Source organism: Indicator indicator, chromosome Z (assembly GCF_027791375.1).
Source record: "Indicator indicator isolate 239-I01 chromosome Z, UM_Iind_1.1, whole genome shotgun sequence".
Taxonomy (NCBI): domain Eukaryota; kingdom Metazoa; phylum Chordata; class Aves; order Piciformes; family Indicatoridae; genus Indicator; species Indicator indicator.
The window spans coordinates 24,562,647-24,584,318 of NC_072053.1; the positions used below are offsets into that span (position 1 = coordinate 24,562,647).

General features: G+C 36.6%; 1 protein-coding gene across 1 annotated transcript in view; it reads right to left on the bottom strand.

Moving 5' to 3' along the window:
• Nucleotides 1–21,672, bottom strand: part of HCN1 (hyperpolarization activated cyclic nucleotide gated potassium channel 1) — a 216,927-nt gene that overhangs the window by 48,278 nt on the left and 146,977 nt on the right. Inside the window, exon 5 of the mRNA XM_054397901.1 lies at nt 8,774–8,920. Coding sequence (XP_054253876.1) covers nt 8,774–8,920 — 147 coding nt within the window. The remainder of the gene's footprint in view (nt 1–8,773; nt 8,921–21,672) is intronic.

Below are 21,672 nucleotides of genomic sequence, written 5' to 3' on the forward strand. Positions count from 1 at the left end.
ATTATTTGGGTTTTTTTGCAATTCTTATTTCCATTTAATCTCTTATATGAAGACACTCAATCAAATAAAGACTACAATTGCAAAAGATTATGTTGCTACTGAGGAGGAGACCTGTGATATCTTCAGAAAAAAAATCAGTATTTCACTTTTGGCTTACCTGTGAGACAATTTTTTGAGAAAATATTGTAAATATTTGCTTATTGTGTTTGGCAGATAACAGCACATTTCTAAACTACAAATAAGAAAGGAGTTTTGTGCAGATTTCAAAATAACATGCAAATTTTTTTGTTCTACTGGCACTGGGTAAAAAGGCCAAAAAAAAATCTAGTATTGCCTTGATGTGCAGAATTTAACTTGGCTATCTCCCACAGCTCTAACAAGATTTACCTTCTTACATCACCAGTGTATCAAGCAGAAATTAAGTTTGCAAATGTGCATTCAGAACAGATTTTGTCCTGTTGTTTTTTTCTCTCCTTGTCTTTGCTTTTGAGATCACATGCTTTTAAAAGGCAACTTCAAATTTATGCTTGGGAAATGTTGTGTACCCTTCCGTACACTGTTACTACCATAATCATAATGCGCAGCTGAGTGCATAAAAATAGGCACATTCATTTGCTTCTGCATCAGACAGTTCACAATATATTTATCTTCTCCTGCTGGTGGTGAGTCACAACTCTCATCTTTACTGGTGGTGACTTTCATGGACACCAGCACATTTGAGTGCTCCCTTAACATAGAAACTTCTACATTACACGACCCCCTCAATACTTCAAAAGCTTTTAGCCTATTTCTGCATCTAGAATTTAAATTGCACAGTGAAAACTGAATGAAAATATGTACCCTCTCACCACCTCCAAGGATGAGATGCACATTGGATGGGGTCTTGTCCATGCAATACATCCTTGTCCTGTCTGCATCACTTTTTCTACTGTGATCAGCACTCCATCCTGCCCTCTTGCAGTTTTCCTTTCCCCTTCTCAAGTTCTCCTTATGCAAGTGCCATGGCCTTTTACTGCAGAGGCCCATGAGGGGAAAATGGAGAACCCTGGATAGTACCAGAGTGCTTTCCTGTAGGCAGATCCTGCATCTCCTCATCTTGAATTAAAACAGATCATGTAGTTTCCAGCCCTGTATTAAGAATTTTCACTTTATTTTTCATGTATCTGCAATTCCATGTATCCACAAAGGGTTCAAAGGAACGTGTGTTAACTGCTAGCTTAACACAGAATCATAGAATCAACCAGGTTGAAAGACACCTCCAAGATCATCCAGTCCAACCTATCACCCAGCCCTATCCAATCAACTAGACCATGGCACTAAGTGCCTCATCCACTTTTTTCTTGAACATCTCCAGGGACGGTGACTCCACCACCTCCCTGGGCAGCCAATTCCAATGGCAAATCACTCTCTCTGTGAAGAGCTTCCTCCTAAACATAACAGACTCATAACCATAGTTCAGGGATTAGGGGAAAAAGTCATTTGGTTCTAGCTAAATAAATAAAAAACTTTACAAATCCTACCAGAAAGGATAGCACTCAAGCAAAAGCAAGCATAGTGTTAAAAGAATGTGTTTGCATAAGGAGGACTAACTCAGAAATTATTTAAGTACCTTTTTATTTTTAACTCCTACAAATGAGCAATGCCATCTATAATTGCAGCAGCATGTTCAGATCAAATAGGAATGACCATGCTGTGGTAAGCATTGTCTAATACACAGCAACCTTTCCCAGCTTTTATCAGAAACTGCTCACATGAAAAACCAAAAGCGCCTGACCCTTTCCACCCACTGCCCCTAGCACTACCTGGGTATTAGTCAGCTGAACAACTCTTCAGTCCATTTAAAATGGAGAGATGGCAAACACTTGGAAGCATAAACTCCTATTGAATAAGGCAATGGTGCAAAACTCCCCACTGTGGGACAACACCCCTGCTGCTTTAGCTGCTATTCTCTCCATGCACTGGACCTGGTGCCCAGGAAAAGACACAGATTGGATTTACTCTTTTGTAATGGTTATTTACATCTCTCACAGCAGTTTGCATCTAAATAGTCTGATACTTCTCCCAAACAACTTACCTTTCTATGAAAGACAACCCCTACACTAAGATTTGGGGATTTGATTTGGATTAGTATATTTGAAAAGCTCAAGAAAGAACTTTTATTACTGTCTGTATTATTGGAAGCAGCTAAATACTGGACTTGCCAAAGTATGTGCCTCATCTCAGGACGGATTTGCTAACAAAGCATATCAAACACAGAGGTTTCTTGAATATGTGCAACGGCAATGGAAGCGGTGACAATTCGAATGCTTTGTCCCAGCTGCAGCATGTAGACTTGTGCACATGCATACATTGACATACACACTCCCCAGAGCTGAGAAATTCAAACTACATTGTCTTAGATCCCTGAGTACAAACATAGTTTGTTACCATGTCACATCTGCTGGGGCAAAGTGTCTTAAAACACAGTAATCCAATCACCTGGTGATTGCTTACTCACTTCCAACATTAAAATGGCTCATTAGTTTCTATTTTTAATTTTACAAACTTAATTATAGTCCTTCCTAAGAGATTTCCAGGACTTTGCTTAAGCCCTGTATACTAAGATATATCATTTAGGCATACCTTATGCAGATCTTTGAAAAATACTCTTAATATTTTTTCCCCCTGCATTTGTCAAATAAATATCGCTGTGCTATATCAGCACTTACTCTGCAAGATTGACATGCTGAATAATTAATGAGTTTAGTACTCTAGAGCATGAACTACAGTTAAGTTTTAGCTGTATCTATGAGAAAAAGCCTTTAATCTACTAGAAAAAGAGGTGTTCACTCTCTCCATATAGTTACATAAAGAGATCATTAAACGATTTCTAGAACGATTACATCTATATATCTGATGTATATAAAATAAAAAAATCTAAAAGTACAGTGGATTGTAATGAAAGCATCACCTCTCTGTCCTTTATGAGCTAAATTTATGGGCTGAAGCTGTTACAGAGGCAAAATATTTGCAAACTCAAATAATTGTATATTGACTCTGATATTTTATTATTTTTTAATAATCTCATTTGATTTTCTACAATTTTTTTACTGTTTGATGGCCTGTAACCAAAAATCATAATGCCTACACTATTAAAAAGGATTGAAGCATACTGTGGTCTAATTGCATCATATTTTGGACTCATATTATTGATTTTGGAGATGTTTCATTTTTTGTGCATAGGATTACTTATACAGTCTAAATGAGAACATAATGTTTTGTGATTTCTAAAATTAAGTATTAATTAGATAGAAGGAGAGATATAACAAAAGGAGATAAGTTTTAATGGGAAAAAGTAGAAGGGTAACAACTGGGGAAAAAACAGCCAAGTTACCAAACTGGTATTTCCAAAATGATTTTGAAAGATCAAATGCTTCTTCTGTGTACACTCAATTTGTCTACATGTACCAAACTGGTCTAGTCTAAATCTTGTTTTCACTTAGACAGAATTATTACTATTAATTATAAACTTTCCATTATTTTTCTGTGAGAGTACCTTCTTTACAAGAACTGCCACAAAATACCACCCTTAATGTGGCACTAAACATCATGCAGTATCTTTTTCAGACTCTTACACCTGATTCATCAGGCTGTCATAGGTACCATAATATACTTACATTCACTATTCTTATGGAAACAATAAAGACCAAGAACTTCACACAGTTCTGCTCAATTTCAGAAGCAGCAGTGTGTAAAGATGAAAAAGCTTGCTAAAAAGAAACTAGAAGCAGTTTCTTAGGGCTTGGTTAGAAATTACTGATGGAGAGCAATGTTAAGGGATACACCTAGACAAATACAATGTATCTATTACCTTTTAGGAGTTAGCTGTTAAAGTACAAAAAAAAAAAAACCAAACAAAACAAAACAACCCCAGACAAACAACAAACCCAGTTTACTTTTGGTGGGCAGTGATTTAAAAAACAGATTAAAATGAGGAATTATTAGGAAGGGAATTATTCATACTGTTAACAGAACGCTCACTGCATATCTGTTTCTCTCATTTCTAAAAGGCCATAGAAGAGGAAAATATTGTGAGACTGGCAAGAATGATGATCATGAGAGTGGGCTGGCTTACACACAAGAAGCAATGAAGTAGGACAGGTCTCATTATCTCCAAAAACTCAGTTTAAAGAGTGTTATCACAGAAGTCTATAAAATCATAACTGGGATGCAAAGGGTGGGTAGGGTTTGACTGTACTATCCCTTTTGCTACAAGACTTAACGGCCCTCAGAACCAAAATCCAGAAGACTATGGGTTCAATCCCAAACCAAGGAGGTAGTTTCTCAGGCAGCAGAGTACAGGTCAGTGTTTCATGCCAAGGGATGCTGTGGTCACAGACAGTGTGTGGCTTCAAGAGGAGTGAAAATAAGTAATTGGAAAAGATACGTATTAAGGATTACTCAGTAGACAAATCACATCAGTCTCAGAGAATCCCCTTAACTGAAAATGTCAGGAGTCTAGGAGACTCATTAAGGGAAATACCACACTTGCCCTGTCCTCAATCTTGTATGGGTATCCACCTACAGCCACAGCTGGTGAGGCTGATGGCTTAGAGAAATGCTAGAGTTCAGCTACTTTGACATTTCTTATGCTCTGTTCTTAGATGAAACTGCTTATTCAGATTTATTCAAACATTCATAATTCGTGTGTCCTTTTGCAGTAGATGCTACCATTGCTAATTACTATCACCAGAAATGGGGGAGGGAAAATGCTATTAAAGGTGGCAGAATTTATTTCACATGTCATCCACTGTTGGAAGACTTAGCCTATTTTCTTAGCTAGTCAGCTAGGTTTTATTTACAGTGAGAGTAAGCGTGTCTATGTGTGGAGAGACAACATGTGCAGAGAGTGCCTGATGATCATCTCAGGCTTGTTACAGAACTGGTATGGAGATACAGATAGGTTTGATGAATCCAACCCTGCATGGCCTGGAAGAAGCAATTTAAAATCTTTCATCTCTATCAAAAGTGTGGCTGCTAGGAATCTCCTGACATCTTATTCTCAGAAAATCTAGACAGTTATTGTCAGCTAAGTTGAACTGTGAAAAAGTGGACATTCTTTTCATGAAAAGCAAAATTCTGGAATTTAATGAAAAGAAACCCTTAATCCTGTATTTTCATCAGAGAGCACCTCTCCTTATGAGCAAGCAGTAGCACACTACACATGGCAATGAATGGTTAATTCAGTTTGAATATGTAAAGTATATAATTAATTCAGTTTGAGTATGTAAAAAATACCCAATTACCTACATTAATACAGGACTATAGGACTAACACACCCAATTTGGGTAACTAAAAACTAGGGCAAAGAGAAAGTTTTCAAGTTCCATTTTCTACTTGTACAAGCTTATTCTTGATCGATACAGGTCAGTTACCTGTTGTTTTACTCATCTATGAAGCACATAGAGAGAGTTTGCAAAATTCAAAAAGGTTCAAGATTCTTTTTTTCCTTTTTTTTTTTTTGTGCTTGTGAAGCCCTAGTTAATTCCTCACAATAAACATGACTCTATTCCTATTATCCAACAAAGTCGCTTACACATATGTATGAAACCTTTTCTTTTCGTTATTTTAATCATGCAAGCTACTAGGAATATTCCACACATGATTTTCAGAAGCTCAGCACAATGAACATCCATCCTTTTTTACAAAAAGAAAACAGAAACAAAACCAAAAAGGCTTACCTTTATAATAATGTAATACAGCTTTATTAGTAGCATTTACTATGTAAGAATTAATTTTATTCCAGATTTTTCCTGCTAATCCTATGTCCCTCAGTTATTTTTAATGGTTGAAGGTATATTCACATTTATATCATGTGTAATTACTTTTCTGGTAAGAAAGATGAGCCAAAAATTAAAATCACATAGCAAAGAAAGGTCATTTCTCCCAGAAAGAGCCTAGCTGTGGAAAATTTCAGCCTATACAGTAAACTTAAATGGCTGAGAACAAGAACTGAAAACACTGCAACATTCTTTTGTAATATTTCATGATGCTCAGGCTATAATTATATAGTAGTTTGTGTGGTTTCTTTTGTTCTGCTTAGTGTAACACAGGAAATAAAGGTTTCAGTTAAATGTCTTCATTAGAAGCTATTTTCATCAAGCTAAGTATGCCCTGTGGAGACTGAATATTTAATTCTTACCCTGTGCTAAACTCCAAGTATAATAAAATGTTACATTCATTAAAAACATAAGAATTAAGTAGATACTTATTTTTGAGTGATGCTGCCAGGATATCTGTGCTATCAACTGGATGATATCAGCCTTGTGCACTTGTTGGCCCAATATAGCCTTGCGCACTCATTGGCATGTAAGATGGTATGTCCCCAGAACTCTGTTCTGCCTTTAAAAAAGCTCTAAGGTAGTACCTATTTGTAAAATCAAAAAGCCACTACCTGCACTTCCAAATGGCACATATTGAAGTGGTAGCTAGAATAGAATTTTAATCAAACACCCAAGTGGTATTTTTTCTGGGCACAGTGCATGAGCTGCCACCAGAATTTGGGCAGATTCATTGGGAAACCTGTTCTGGCATTACCACCGTCCAGTTCTTCCTTTTTATTTTTTGATCTTTTTCTGGAACTGCTGTCACCAAGGCAGCATGCAACCTGATTGTAGCTCAGTAAATATATTTTTCTTATATTACATAGAGAACAAAGAAGACATGCTAAGTACAGCATGATCATAGCACACCAGAAGCCACTTCTGTGGAATTATTTTCTTCCTCAAGGTTTCTATGGGCTCATTAATTTTTTAAATTTTCCATGCTTGATCTCTCCCCAGAAGTGCTTTTTTGTTTTTTATGCTTGACCAAATTTGCCTTGCTGCTCTCAAGTAATAAGTAAAAAGGAAGGGAAGGAGACAGGACTATGAGATGGAGGCAGAGAGGGAGAAAAGGAGGAAAAGGCAGGTAATTAAGAGTAGCATAACTGCAAACCATTGTTAGGAAAAGATTTTGCAATGGAAGGGTATTAGACTTCATTTATGTATAGATATTTTCTTAAAGCAGAAATAGATTAATTGTCTGATGTCAGTGAGTGATATGTCTCTACATGCTTCTGTTAACAAAACAAAAGGTCTGTACTGGCTAAGATTCATGTTTGACTGCCACTGCACCCTAGAGGTAATTCCCCCACTTTTCCTCTCCTACATGATAGATTGTTATTGTACATTCTCTTGATATTTCTAAAGCAACTGAGGGGAGCCATAGGGTGAACTGGTAGAGGCTGTGCAGGAATCAGAGCCTTCCTCCGCCTGACTTCCTAAACACCTGGAAATTTATAACACAATAAAGGATTCAGACTACATCCATGTTAGGGAAATAAACAGGCCTAGGCACTGGAATTCAGTCATTTGCTCTGTTAAGTTGTTAGAACTATCACGGTTTGGCCATCAATTTTTACTGGAACCATCTAGCAATGACCCAGCAGTTTTGGGCAGTGTTCACCATTCCCAGATGGCACTTCGCAAGAAAGCAGGACATCAGCAGACTTTCATAAAAGAGACCTGGTGAAAATGCCAGCTGTCCTCAAAGCCCATGAACAGACAAACCATTGTTTCTGATAACTACTTAAAATATGGAATTTCGTTCATTTTGACAATGGAATGTGTGACATTTTCCTGTCATGGCAAAGAGCAGGAATCCATGCTACAGATAATCCTAGACCTATGATTTTCTTACGGCACAAAACCTGTTAAGAAAAGTCAACATTCACATATCTTTCTAAAATTACACATCATCCTGTGCTCTTTTGGGACAGATAGATAGATTAGATAGATACATACATACATAGACAGATAAATATATACACAACCCCCGCATATATTCAAAGCCATTCCTCACATGAGAGAAGACACTAAAAGGCATTACTTGGTATTGCCAAAAATTACATCATGTATCAGAACTTTACTTTCCCCTTTTCTTGTCTCTGTTCTCTTTTCCCTTTTTATGCTTTCTTCCCTGTGATTTTTTTTCAACTTCATTCTTCACATTTGTTTTTTCCCCCCTTCTTTTCGGTAGAGGATATCAGCCAACTGGTCAGGCACAAGCATTACTCAACAGAAGACAGATTTATATCCCCATGAAGCAGCTACCTCTGTTACAGCACAATGAATGCTGCCTTCCTCCCACACAAGCACCTTGCCAAAGAAAATTCTAATTGCTTCCACACGTAAAGTAACGTAACATAACATTACAAAAAAATACAAAACTGGAATGCAAAATTTTTAAAGTTTAAAAGAGATTTAAAAGTTTAAAGGAGATTTAAAAGTTTAAAAGAGATTTTTAAAGTTTAAAAGATATTTTAAAAGTAGCTTATATAAAATTACAGCTTCCTTATTTCAGGTAACGACCATTTTTAACCAAGGATGCTACTTCACAGGATGAAACAATGCAGGTGTCCCTTCACTAGTAGTTTTCAGTAGGTTCATCTGCACAGATGCATGCTTAGTAAATGGGAAGGGAAGGGAAGGGAAGGGAAGGGAAGGGAAGGGAAGGGAAGGGAAGGGAAGGGAAGGGAAGGGAAGGGAAGGGAAGGGAAGGGAAGGGAAGGGAAGGGAAGGGAAGGCAAGGCAAGGCAAGGCAAGGCAAGGCAAGGCAAGGCAAGGCAAGGCAAGGCAAGGGATGGGAAGGGATGGGAAGGGATGGGAAGGAGGAAGGAAGGACAAAACACATGATTTTTCCATAACATGAAGAACTACTAAAATACTTGAATACTAAAATACTTGAATCTTACCTCCCTGAGAGGATCATTGAGCTCATTCAAGATGTTTTCTTCATCAAAGATCTTGCCTTGGTAGCGGTGCTCATAGTAATCATGGATCTTCTGGCGCATTTCAGCGGGTAGCTTGTGGAACGACATGTACTGTTCCACTTGTTTGTACTGTTAGGACAATAAAAGGAAGAATCAGAAACTCTCCCATGCATTTTGCAATCTAAAGGCAACAATAAACTGAAAATTCATTTGTGTATCCATTTAAGCTTTACCTATTTTATAAAGATAACATTTTATTCATATCTTAGAGAAGCCTTACTCAAGTAATAGTTAATTTAGTATTACATGACAGTACAGATGTAAATTACAGAAACTACTTTAGTGGCAATATTCACATTTATATATACAATTTAGAAGCCAAACCCTCACATTTGTCATATATTCCCAGCTACACATACATTGTGAAAGTATGCAAACACCATTTTCTAGATAATTCCATGCAGCAAACAGGGAAACTGCACACGCTGTGTATCTACGTCTCTAGTGCTGCATTCAGAGGGAGTTTAAGGTGTGAAATTTCAGAAAGTTTTCACGCTGTATTAATACACAACATATGAATGTATATGCTAATAAAACGACTGAAAACAAAGCTAGCACCTGTGGACAAAATGAAGTAGGAAGCATTTCTTACACGGAATGAAAAGTAAACTGGAAAAATAGGCATGGCATCAGGAAATAGAAAGTAGGGGAACAGAGAGATGCCAGAACCCAGGAGACTAGGATGGCCTCACTTTATTTACCTTGACCATTCGGTTTCATTGTTTCTACTAGATCCATGGCGTGTCTTCTACTTTGTTTGCTTCCTTTCTTCAGAAGTCTTTTTGGATAGTTTAATTTTCAGACAAGAAAGTCCTGAACTAGCATACTCAGATTTGTACTGTACTAACTGCATGATACACTTGAGAATCACAGAATGGGGAAGCAGCTTAAAATGCAAATGGACAAGTACTTCCGGACCTCTTAAGACTTTTGTAGCTCAAACTTCTTCTCAGTTGAAGAGGATAAGGTATGGAGACACATAAGGCTAAAACTCCTCTAGGCTCACAGGTAAGTTAAAACTTGGCAGAAACAAGGTTTACTTCTGTAAAGTCTTAATTTAATTTTTTATTCCTTATTTTTCATGCTTAATTAGGCTAACTATTTTGCATGAAAAAGTCAATGAAGTCTTAACAAGGATCATAATCTCTGCAGAGTAATTAAATGAATTTACAATATGCGTGCACTCTGTGAACTGCAGCACACATCCTTTAACTGGGCTTCCCCGTACTAAGGGACTGCAATTAGTTTTTGCTTTGCAAAGTGGCAAAAGATTAGATGAGGCCACATGTACAACAAATTCCACAACCGACAGGAAAGTAATATTCCATGTGACTATTTAAAAATGTATGATGAATATGTAACTCTGATTTAACCTCTGTAAAGCTATTTTGCACCTCTGAAGCACAAAATCTCCACCCCCATCCTTTAGAAGTGAGATTTACAGTTTCATGCTCATCATTAGTTTTCTGTTCTGATATGGAGAAATTTATCCATACATTGTTCTGGGTCATGAGAAGACAGACATGCCTTAGCATAAGGCAGGTATTGCTTCTAAAATTACCCTACTAATCAATTACAGTGAACCTAGGCACAGATTTACTTAGAGAGAAAGGACGTGACATCTCACCAAGATGGCCACAGTTCCAGCTGCTGTTTAGTGCTCCAGCTTTTCTGCAGCAAAGCCCAAGGAGAAGATGCTGCACTGTGCAACGTCCCCTTCATGTTTGTGCCCAGATATCCTCATGCCAGGGTATATTACTTGTGCCATGTATCATAGCACACATGGATGGGGAAAGGACTTTACTATGCTCCTTAGTACAGGGTGCTGCACCGCTTACCCAATCTTATTTGCATACAAATGTGCTTGAGCAATGCTAATAAAGAATGATCCTTGCTAAAAAAAACCCAAACCAAACCAAACCAAAAATTACATTAATTGTGATGTATAATGGCAGAGAGCTGCAAAGGACTTTTATAGCAGAATGACCTTGAAGAAGAGAACATCGATGCTAAATGCAATTTGCTTTGCCAGCAATTTACACCGCTCCCTTTCATTAGCGCTGTTATTTGAACAGGTGCTTTCTCCCACAGAGGCGAGTTCTTTTCTCTATGAGGGATTATGCTTACACAGGAGAATTTTAGGCAAACAGAAAAAAATGCTAGTAGAATTGTAATGCTTATCACTGGCGTGTTTCAAAATGTTTCAAAATTAATAGCACACAAAATAATAGGGACAGCTGCATATTAAGAACATTTTATTTTGAAAGTCTACAACAAGGTAGAACATTTAACCATGTAAAATGCCATCAACGTCTCCTTCATAATCAAAACATCTGACCCTTTCAGTGTACAGCATGCTATCACTATCAGCCTGTAACAGTTTTTTTCCCTGATCTTTCTAGATGTGATTTTCACTCATATTCTGTATCATTCATGCTACAACTACACTCTTCTTAATGTCCTGCCCTAGCATTCAGGTGATGTGCTGCCTCAAAAACTCTTCTCTTCAGCAACTGCTGTCCCTCACTGACTCAGTCCAAGTAATGACTAATTTTTTTATTTCTGAGAAAAGCAAGTTCATTTTTTCAGGCTGCTGTATTTTATTGGCAATATTCAGGGTTTCCCAGATTAGCTGCCACTGTGGTGTGTCACGTGCCAGCTGCAAAAATGTATGCTAAAATGAAGACACAAAGAGAGCAAAACAGATATGCTCTAGTTCATTTTGCATAAAAAAATAGATATTGATAATGGTTATAAATTCAGAATTTTTTCACTTTTAAGTAATTACACTGATTTCTTTTTTTGTTCTTTTTTTTTTTACTTATTAAAAAAGGCAAATAACTTAAGGATAATTTAATTATTTTATGAGGAAAAATTACATGTCAGAAAGGCTTAAAAATCCTCATTAACAATTTTAATCCTTTGAATAAGTACGAAAATTCAGTAGCTTCTTCCTTTTTTTCCTACATGTGATTTTACATATAAAGTTCATAATAATATCAATGAAGTTAAAATTTTCTCAAAATTTTGTATTTTAGTCATATTTATAAGAGCTGTAACTGATGATCCTGAATCATTCATCAGACCTGATACTTGAACATGCATCTTCATATGAGTGGAGTAACTTGTCTGTAAGGACTCTTCCCAGAAGACTGTTATGTCTTCCCTTCTAGACTGAAAATTTTGGGTTGTTTTGCTGTTTTGTTTTCTAGAGTTTATTTTCAGGTTTTCTTGTTATATTTTGGTTTTTTTTTCCCTTGGCTGTCTTGGTTTCTTCAGAAAAGAAGTTTTAAATTCCACATTCACAAAAGTACTTCTGTTGCTTCTTTTTTCCTCAGATACGCATGAAATAACTTATTCTTTTTTTTTTTTTTTTAAGCTTTCATTATGCCACACATGAAACGCCAGACTACATTCAAAATATATATGACTGTATTAAAACCCTCCTTCTTAATTTCAAATTGCCTTTTCATTCTTTCCGGCGTCAAGGAGCACTTGATTTTCCAAGGAGGACTAATTAATAAGGGACTTGATACGTGTGCAAATGGAGGGATGTCAGAGGCCTCTAAACACAACAGCAAACTAACTCTGATTCCAGAGTTCTGAGAAGAGAAAGAAGAGCCATCCAGTCTTTCTAGCTTATGCTGGATGAAGATATGGCAAGACAAAGGAAAGCTAAAATAAATTTCATAAAATGAGAACACTTTTTGCCTAATGTTATGGATGTGTTTCCTTAGAACTTTTTGCCTAATGTTATGGATGTATTTCTGTAGAACTTTTTGCCTAATGTTATGGATGTATTTCTGTACAACTCTAAACACAATCCAGTCAATCTCAATATGTTTTCTTGTAATCAAATGCTTTGAACCTGCTCTAAAAACCTTAACTTCATAAATATATACTTCTAAAGATTAATATTGAATTGTTTGACCCAAGATGAGTATGTATTTTAATGTGATTTATATATTGCGCTGCCACAATTTCAGTAGTTTTTATCCCCACGTTTTATATTCATCATTGACATGAATATACATAAATACTACACAAATAAATAAAATTCATGAAACAGGCAAGAACTAAGTGGATTTCAAAGTTGTATTTCACTGATTTTCAATGTGAAGCACTGCTCAGTAATAACTGTTTTTGTTTCAGCCATAATCTTACTCACGGTCTGCCTGTATGTTAGCAAAATTCTGCTGTGTTTCATCAGCAAAAAGTGTGAAATATGTAACCAATAATTTGAGACCTTTATCAGATCTGACTAGGAAGTTACTATTACCTTTAAAAAAGATAGGCATAGAAAAAGGCAAAGGAGAGGACTGAGGTCTTTTTCATAACCATTTGCAACTCAGGCAGGGAAAATTTTAAAATTAAGACACTAACTCCATACAGACAATACACCTATAAAACCAGCAAAATAGGAAACTAAATGTTGATCACTCACAAGATATTTTAGTACCAGAGTCCTAATGAGTTTTGCTGCTCAACATTCAGTCCTTGATACAATAAACCATACAAACGTATGAAACACACAAACAGAATCAGTTAAAAAGCATGAAAATAATTACTTTCCTGTACCTGGACATGGTCACCTGAAAACTACCTGAATGCTTTCCAAGAATAAGTGCCAATGTTAGATTGTTCCAAAATGTCAGCACTCATTAATAACTGACTAGCTTTTCAAAGGCCCTAGGCCCTAGCTATCTTCATTTGAAAATCCTGAATGTCTTTTGCACTTCATACAATAATTTTGTCTAGGAAAGGTCCTCAAAATAAACTATAAGCATCTATAAAAATGTTTATGTTCCTGATGCTTGAAATACATTAATAAAATATTTTAACTGTATTTTCAATGTACTGTGTAAGATGTTTATATAAAATTAATCCCATAAAGATAGGTTTGGAAAAAAGAGAAAATATTTACATATTAGAGTCCAGTGAAAGCCACAGTTTTAAGAATACAAATTTTTCAATGTGATGCATAAAAAGAGAATAACTGCTATGTATTTCACCCAATGAAAAAGAGAAAGCGAAGACCATTTGTAAAAGCCTTCTGCTGAATTAAGCAAGTTCTGTCCCACGATTTAGACACAATAAATTCATCAGTCTCCTTAGCATGGTTTGAAATTGCTTGCCTCCCACGTATAAAAAAGGAATCTAAGCAGCATTTTAATATGCAGGAGAACTAACTCACTGAAAAAGAGTATAAAGGTGAGAGAAGACAATTTGATGAAGATGAAGCCTTTCTAAGTAATGAACATCAAACAAAGAACCATCAGAATTCAGCATGGTTTCTAAAATACATTAATAAAAAACAGGTTCCTCTCATTACTGAATTTATTCCCCTGCTATTGAAAAACCCCACATCATGTAAGTCCTTATAAAAAAAAAAAATCAATGCATCTCAAAAATATTTAGACCTCCTCTCTCCATGAGTCTTTTAAGTATATTGATTCAAGAAGCTTGGTGGTCTTATATAGTTCTGATCCCTATTCTAAATTCCAGTTGAAATGTACACAGATGTATTTTAAATCAGCTAATGCTCAATTTAAAAAAAAAAGAAACCTAGCAGCTCCAAAAGCTCCAGTCCCTTGGTATTTCTCTATAGAGAGTTTATAGATGGGAATCATGTCTCTTGCCAGTGTCATCCAAGTAGTCTATTCTGCTGGTCTGTAGTAGTCTAGTCTGTTCAGAAGACAGCATACTGGTGCTCTTTTTCATCCACTCTAGTTTGATTTCATCGTTCTCCAACTGCAATCACTAGAACTGTACATAGTATTTCAAAGGAGTCTCATTGATCTGTAGCTCATAGTCCTATTTCTTTCCCGTATAGTGGAAAAATAAGATACACTGAAATGGCTGTTGCAGTCACTATTTGAGCAGCTTCATCAGTCAAATTCCTCATTTTCTTCTTGACACTTGAAATTGCTCTGTTCTTCATCTTGCAGATTATAGCAGCATCTTGTACTAGTACCTGAGTCCTTGGATTTTGAATTTCTGAATTTCATCCCATTCCTATTACTTCACTTCTCTCAATTTATTCTTTCTAAAAAACATTTTGTTTTTTCCGTAATATTAGCACCTAAAGCTTAACACCGTCCTAAGCTTCATACCATCACTGAACTCATTGGCACACTCCTGAAGGTATTATGCAAGCCTAGTGACAGCATCCTGCCTTCTCGTATTTATCTGCTAGGCTTGCTCCATTTTGGCATCTGAAAACTTGCAATGGGCCCATACTAAACTGGAGAAGGGACTGGTAGTAGAGCATATAAAAGTAAAGAAAATTACTGTCTTGCACCAACTCTGCTTGAGAGAACAGGATGAGGTCTAAAGCAAATCAGTTTTGTGTAGATGATCCATTATAGTCTCTACACAGAAGATGTCACATAGGAGAGATCCCAGAACTTTATTCCACGTCCTAACACTTAAATGATTTACATCTTCGTAGAATTATAAAGACTTCTCTATTTCTGTGCTAAATAGTCTTAAAAAAAAGTGAACTGACAACAAAGATGGGGAAGCTATTCGTGCAATACCTTAGTTCAGCTTTCTAAAAGTCAAGTGTCTAATTTAAAAGTTATCCTGACTCTCACAAGAAGAGAGAGATAATAAGGAGCAATTAATCTCATTCTAAAATTCAATTCTTGCATAGATGGAATAAATCTGCTTTGTTATCTCTCTCTCTCTCTCTCCATTGATACTTGGGGAGGGCTAAAAAAACAGCATCTACCAATTAGCTAAACATAAAAAGTAACAACGTATTTTAAAATAATAATTAATCTAAAGGCTCCAAAATACAAGGCATATATAGAGAGATATCTACATCTATATCTATATCTATATATATGATCTGATCTAATAGGAAAATATTGAAAGACAGGATAAGGGGTAATGGTTTTAAACTAAAAGAGGGAGATTTAGACTAGAGAGAATTTTTTTTTTACACTGAGGGTGGTGAGATACTGATCCAGACTGGCAGAGTGGTGGCAGATGCTCCATCACTGAAACCGGGTTAGCTTGTCTGGGGCTTTGAGAAACCTGCTCCAGTTGCCTATGTGTCTGTTAGAACTTCAAAGGTTCCATCCAACCCAAACTAGTCTGCTACAACTGTGCTTCGAAAATTTTAAGACTTGAAGAAAATGAATGCTACAGGGAAGCACTGATTAATCTTTAGTTATCCAATGCCAGGTGAGGATTTTATATTTGTGTTTCAGGTTCCTTATTGAAAAAAGCAGATGGGTGAGTCAAAGTTAAGAAAAGGCAGGTAGTTTGCCAGCACATCACTGAATAACGAAGGACAAAATGCACAGAACTGCAGAACTGTTTGATGTATAAGGGATATAATTCTAATAAAGACATATCATTATTAAATTTCTCCCTTAAATTTTCAGTAGTGACTAGATCCATATTTCCGGTGACTTTCAGTTGTCTTGCCTGTCAGAGCATATAGCATTTCAAAACCTAACTCATCTTAATAGGTTTTCAAGTTAAGTGTAGAATAAAAATGCCCAGTCCAAATATTTTCATATTCTTCAAGTAGGTTTTTCTTGGTACAGTGTTTTTAGAAACACACAGGTTACAATGTTGCATATTTTTTTAATCCCTGTGGAAGATCACTGGATTTACACCTCAGGAGATAAAATGTGATTCCTGCCCTTTCCACAAAACATGAGCAGGCATCATTGATGTCAAAATCTCTTTTTCCCTGTGATATTGTGCTGTAAAGCCTTGAAATGAGATGAAAGAACCAAGAATCTTTACCACTTCTCTTGTCCTTCTCTTTAAACAAGGAATTATTTCAAAACATCTAAATGCTTGGTGCTATTTCAGTTTGATATTCATTTGCTTATTTATGGAGCCTTAGGCTCCTTACTCATCTGCAGGAGATACCAGAAAGTCAACCTTTCAGGAAAACAGAGGAGGTTCAGTTGGGATCCCAAGACGCAACTGTTCTTCAAGCAAATACTATTTACCATTGGAACTATCAAAAATTAATTATAAAATATTTTAAGCTAAAACAGTATTATGCCTTTAAAAATTTTTTTTCCCCTTCCCTTGGAGTATTGAAAGTTTAAAGATTTTGGTGGAAAATTTTGCTTCGTGGAAAGTGTGTTTGGTACTAAAAATATCTGTTTTCTCCTCAAACAGCACTAATATATAGTTCTGGAGATAAAGAGAGCTGCATGGACATGGACAGAACTGAACAATGATCACACATTTGCAAAGAATGGCAGCTGGAGGCAGGCTTTGCCCTATTAAGCATAGGAGAGGTCTTATTGCCTCCTTCTCGAAATGATTGAAATACATAAATGACACAGAAAGCAAATAATGACAGAATTACACAAACTATTAAATACACAGCAAACTTCAGTTCCTAGTTGAAAATTAAACCTAGCATTATGGCATGCAATTCACAAAAACACTTGTAATGTCTACCACACTGAATGTTGACTTGTCATTTGGGTTACACTGATGAAGGAATTTTAAAAATGCAAACTGAAATTTCATCTAACAAAAAAATTCACAGGCAATTAATTTTCAAGAGATGTATCTATATTTAATTTGTTGAGATTTCCTTCTGCTGTAGAAGGATAACTGCAAGTACAGTCGATGAGAATTAAAGAATATAAAGGGTAATAGTTCTCCTTATGAAAAAGGAATAAATTTTTAAACACAATCTTTCATCAAAATATATTTTTTAAGATTAAAAGAATAAGATTTCCAAAATTTTGTGCAAAGGCCACATAATAGAAAGACATGACTTCCATTTAAAGATACTAATTTGAATGAAAACTTTATGTGTTTTAAAGCAGCCACTTTGCCAAAACACTTTTTAAGCTGTTTCAATCAAATTCCATACACTTATTATGCAATCCTATTAAAATGGTACATACAAATTACATGCTGTAATTACAAGAAAGTATATGCTGTATTTGCCCCTTTTTATAATATTTATCTCCTTCTCATAGGAAATAATAAATTAATTTGCCTTTTTTCACTCAACATTTAAGAAATTAGCTAATAGATTATAGAGAAGCATTTAAAAATGATCTCTTAACCTAGCACTTAATAGGTCCAACTCAGTAGCTGAGTTGTGCAGTTGCATGCATTTGCTGAATGAATAATCTAATCTCTATACATAAAAATAATGTCTGAAAAAATCCTTGAGTCTTGATTCTCATGGGACAAATTTGAGTAATCTGAGACACAGACAGCAGGCTACTTTTTTTTTTTCCCTTTTGCAACAACTTTCAGTCTAACTTCTTAAGTGGGTTCTATGTTCAAATAATAGTAAAAGACATTAAGTTACAATTGAAAGGGGAAAGGAATGAGAGAAATTTTATATCTTAAATTGTACATTTAATAGATTTTTAAATAGTTTTATTTTGCCATATTTTTCCAAGAAGATGGTCTTTTTCTCTTCTTCAGCTTCTCAGTGTGTCACCAGCTGCAAGCACTACTCCTGACACAAGTGGTGTAAGTTAGGTTAAAGCAGCAATCCTGCTCACAAAAGATGGGGAATCTCTATTTTCATCCCAGCCATTGTTTGACCGTGGGAGCCTGGGCAGGGCATGTAGATACTTCAGGATATTGTTATATGCATCTTTTCTGTCTCGGACTGCAAACGGTGCTATTCAAAGAACCTGGTGGCTGGGTTATAAAAGGTCCCCAAAGTTACTCTTTCTTCTCTGCAGTCATTGTCAGTTACACAATCCATTCACCAACCATGTGTGTGCCTTGATTCACACTTACAATAACGTACTGAGTCGGCATCTCTGTATTAGTTGTGATGATGCCTCTAGCCTGGACTTTCAGGTACTGGCAGGTAGAACAGACTAAAGAACATGACCATTGACCAGCTCTCCTCTTCACTAATGAGTGTTTCTCATTTCTGTAAGGCACTCACATTATGTGAACACAGCACAGGTCTAAGCTTTTACCTACTGAGCTACATTGAGGACCTGAATCATTTTCAGATTACTGAAGGACAGAAAAGAGACAAAGGTCAAAAACACCTTCCCAGGCTATAAAGCACACTTCTTCCGGAGTGTTTGACTTCTTTGTAGTCTCATCCAACATTTAAAAGCTTTATCTTCAGTAGCTGCTACTATGCATTTGCAATGCTCATTCTCTTCCATGTGATAACATTTTTTCCATCTCGATAGGAAAGGACTTATTGATTCTACCTTAATATTGAAATAGTCTCTTCAGGCTCCTGCTTCATACTCACTAGAGAGCTGCACTAGGTTTCCATATGCTTGGCCAAAAGGGACTGTCATCCTCCACTAGAAATTAACCAGGAATCAAGAAACACTGCTGTACCTCTTGCAAGGGTTATTACATTTGGTGTTTGCAGTTTACCTTTTAAAAACCCTTTTAATCTCATCTTTGACCAGGATTTTTAGGAAAAGAAAGAAAAGGGTTGCATGTATCTCCACATTTCAAATAGAGACAAACCCCAAATTCCTGCCCATTTCTTGTATGTGTTTCCCTGACCACTCTGGAAAAAGGAAAAGTTTCCTTTTCACAAACCCCTCTTATTTATGCATAATCCTGTTGACTACAATGGTAGGTCATTTCATGAGGCAGCTTAACTTTTGTCCTGACTGCCAAGGCACCAAAGGACAATCTCTAACTGAATATCTTGTCAAACCTGAAATCAGTATTAAGCTCAATATTTACTCATAGGACAAGTAACCATGATAATCATGTATATTACAAATAAATAGTAAGAATAGATGGTTCTCAAATGACCAGAAATATAGCTGTGCTCACAAAAGACATCAAACAGTGAACCAAGCTAGCAATAATTTGGTTTTCTTTAGGTAGTGGCAAAGTAATACGCTCACCTGTCCATTTCATGGTCACTAAATGGCTGAATTAACCTATGGATCCAGGGATATTTCTACAACCTCCTTTCTTCACTGCTACTCTACTTTGCATGTAGATATTTCCACAGAAAGAAAAAAACCCTGAAACAGTTAATAATCAATCATAGATCAAAATAATAAGTCCATTTCCAGATGAATGGTATAATAGGTTGACTTTAATAGTTCTTTATCATGAGATAGAATGGAAGTGAATTATTTAGCCTAAAAGCTATAATTTGTTTACTATCTATTTTTCACTAATTACCCCTCAAAGAGTACTGTTGCTTGCAAGAATACTTTAAGCTGTTATTTTGCTTACATGCAGTAATTAAACATTTCCTTTCAAATGCCACAAAATACACAATCTCTTATTATTGTTCTTTTCAATCAGTGTAATTGAGAAATTAATTAATTTATAGGGAATTTTCTGAATAGGATTTGTTTTCTTAGTCTCTTCTTTTATCTTGCACAAATTTCCTTTTCATGGGGAAGGAAGGGAAGGAGTATGAAATCCAGGCTCAGTTCCTCTCTTCACAGAGGCAATGACAGAACTCTGTTTTAATGGAACAACAATCAAAGCCCTAAGGCATGAAAAGCATCACTTCTCCATGCTACTATAGGTGGAACTGTCTTGAGTCTAAGGCAGGATGACTTTATTTTTTAATGAGAATACTTTAGAGAGGACAGCTTATTTAAAATATCAGATGTGCTGTAATAGTCTCCTTAAAGTTGCCAGTTTCAAAGCAAAATTTAATACCTATCCAGTCATCTTGTACAATTTTCCTTATCTTTTGAATGCATGGGATTCTATTTTCCTTTTTTCAATTTGCTGGTGACAGTAAAAAAGAATAGACATTAAAAGAAGTGCCTGGAGCCAAGGGAGGGAGTTCAGCTTGTCTCTGTCCCTGCTCGGTCACACCTTCTGTTTGGTTCTGGGCAGAAGCAGCAGTTTGTGCAGCTCAAGGACCTGTATCTGAAACAGCAGCACAAAAGTGATTGTGCACCCTTACTTGGCTCTGGTAAGCCCACAGTTTGAGTACTGTATTCAGCTCTGAGCACCACAATATATGAAAGACATGGAGGTCCTGAGGGATACCCAGAGAAGAGCAGCGAGGCTGGTGACGGATTTGGAGGCCATGTAGTACAGGAGCGGCTGAAGGAATTGGGGTTGTTCAGCCTGGAGGAGAAGACACAAGGGGGACCTTATAGCTATCTTCCAACACCTGAAGGGAACCTGCAGGAAAGCTGGAGATGGACTTTTCATAAGGGTATCTAGAAACAGAAACAGGACCAGGAGGAATAGTTTTAAGCTGAGGGAGAGTAGGTTTAGACCTTAGATATTAGTACCAAGTTCCTCAGTACAATGGTGGTGAGAATCTGGAATAGGCTGTCCAGAGTGGTTGTGTATGCCCCCTTCCTGGAGGTGTTTCAGGCCAGACCAGATGAGGCCTTGAGCAACTAAGTCTAGTTGAGTGGCATCCATGGCAGGAGGGTAGGAGTAGATGATCTTGCTGAGCAGGCACTCTGTTCCCTCATCAATGTCATTGATGAAGATGTTGAACAGGACTGGACCCAGCACTGATTCCTGGGGGTCTCCACTAGTTACAGCTCTCCAGCTGGACTTGGCACCATTGACCACCACTCTTCGCATTCTATTGTGCAACCAGTTCCTAACCCATATCACTGTCTGTTCTTCTATCCCACACTTTCTGAGCTTACTCAAAAGGATGTTACGAGACACAGCATCAAAAGCCTTACTAAGGTCTACATCCACTGGTCTCGTTGCATCTACCCATTCAGTTACAGCATAGAGATCTTACTGCTCTCTACAACTACCTGAAAGGAGGCTGTAGTGAGGCTGGTGTTGGTCTATTCTCCCAAGTAACCAGTGAAACGACAAGAGGAAATGGGCTTAAGTTGTGTCAGTGGAGGTTCAGATTGGATATT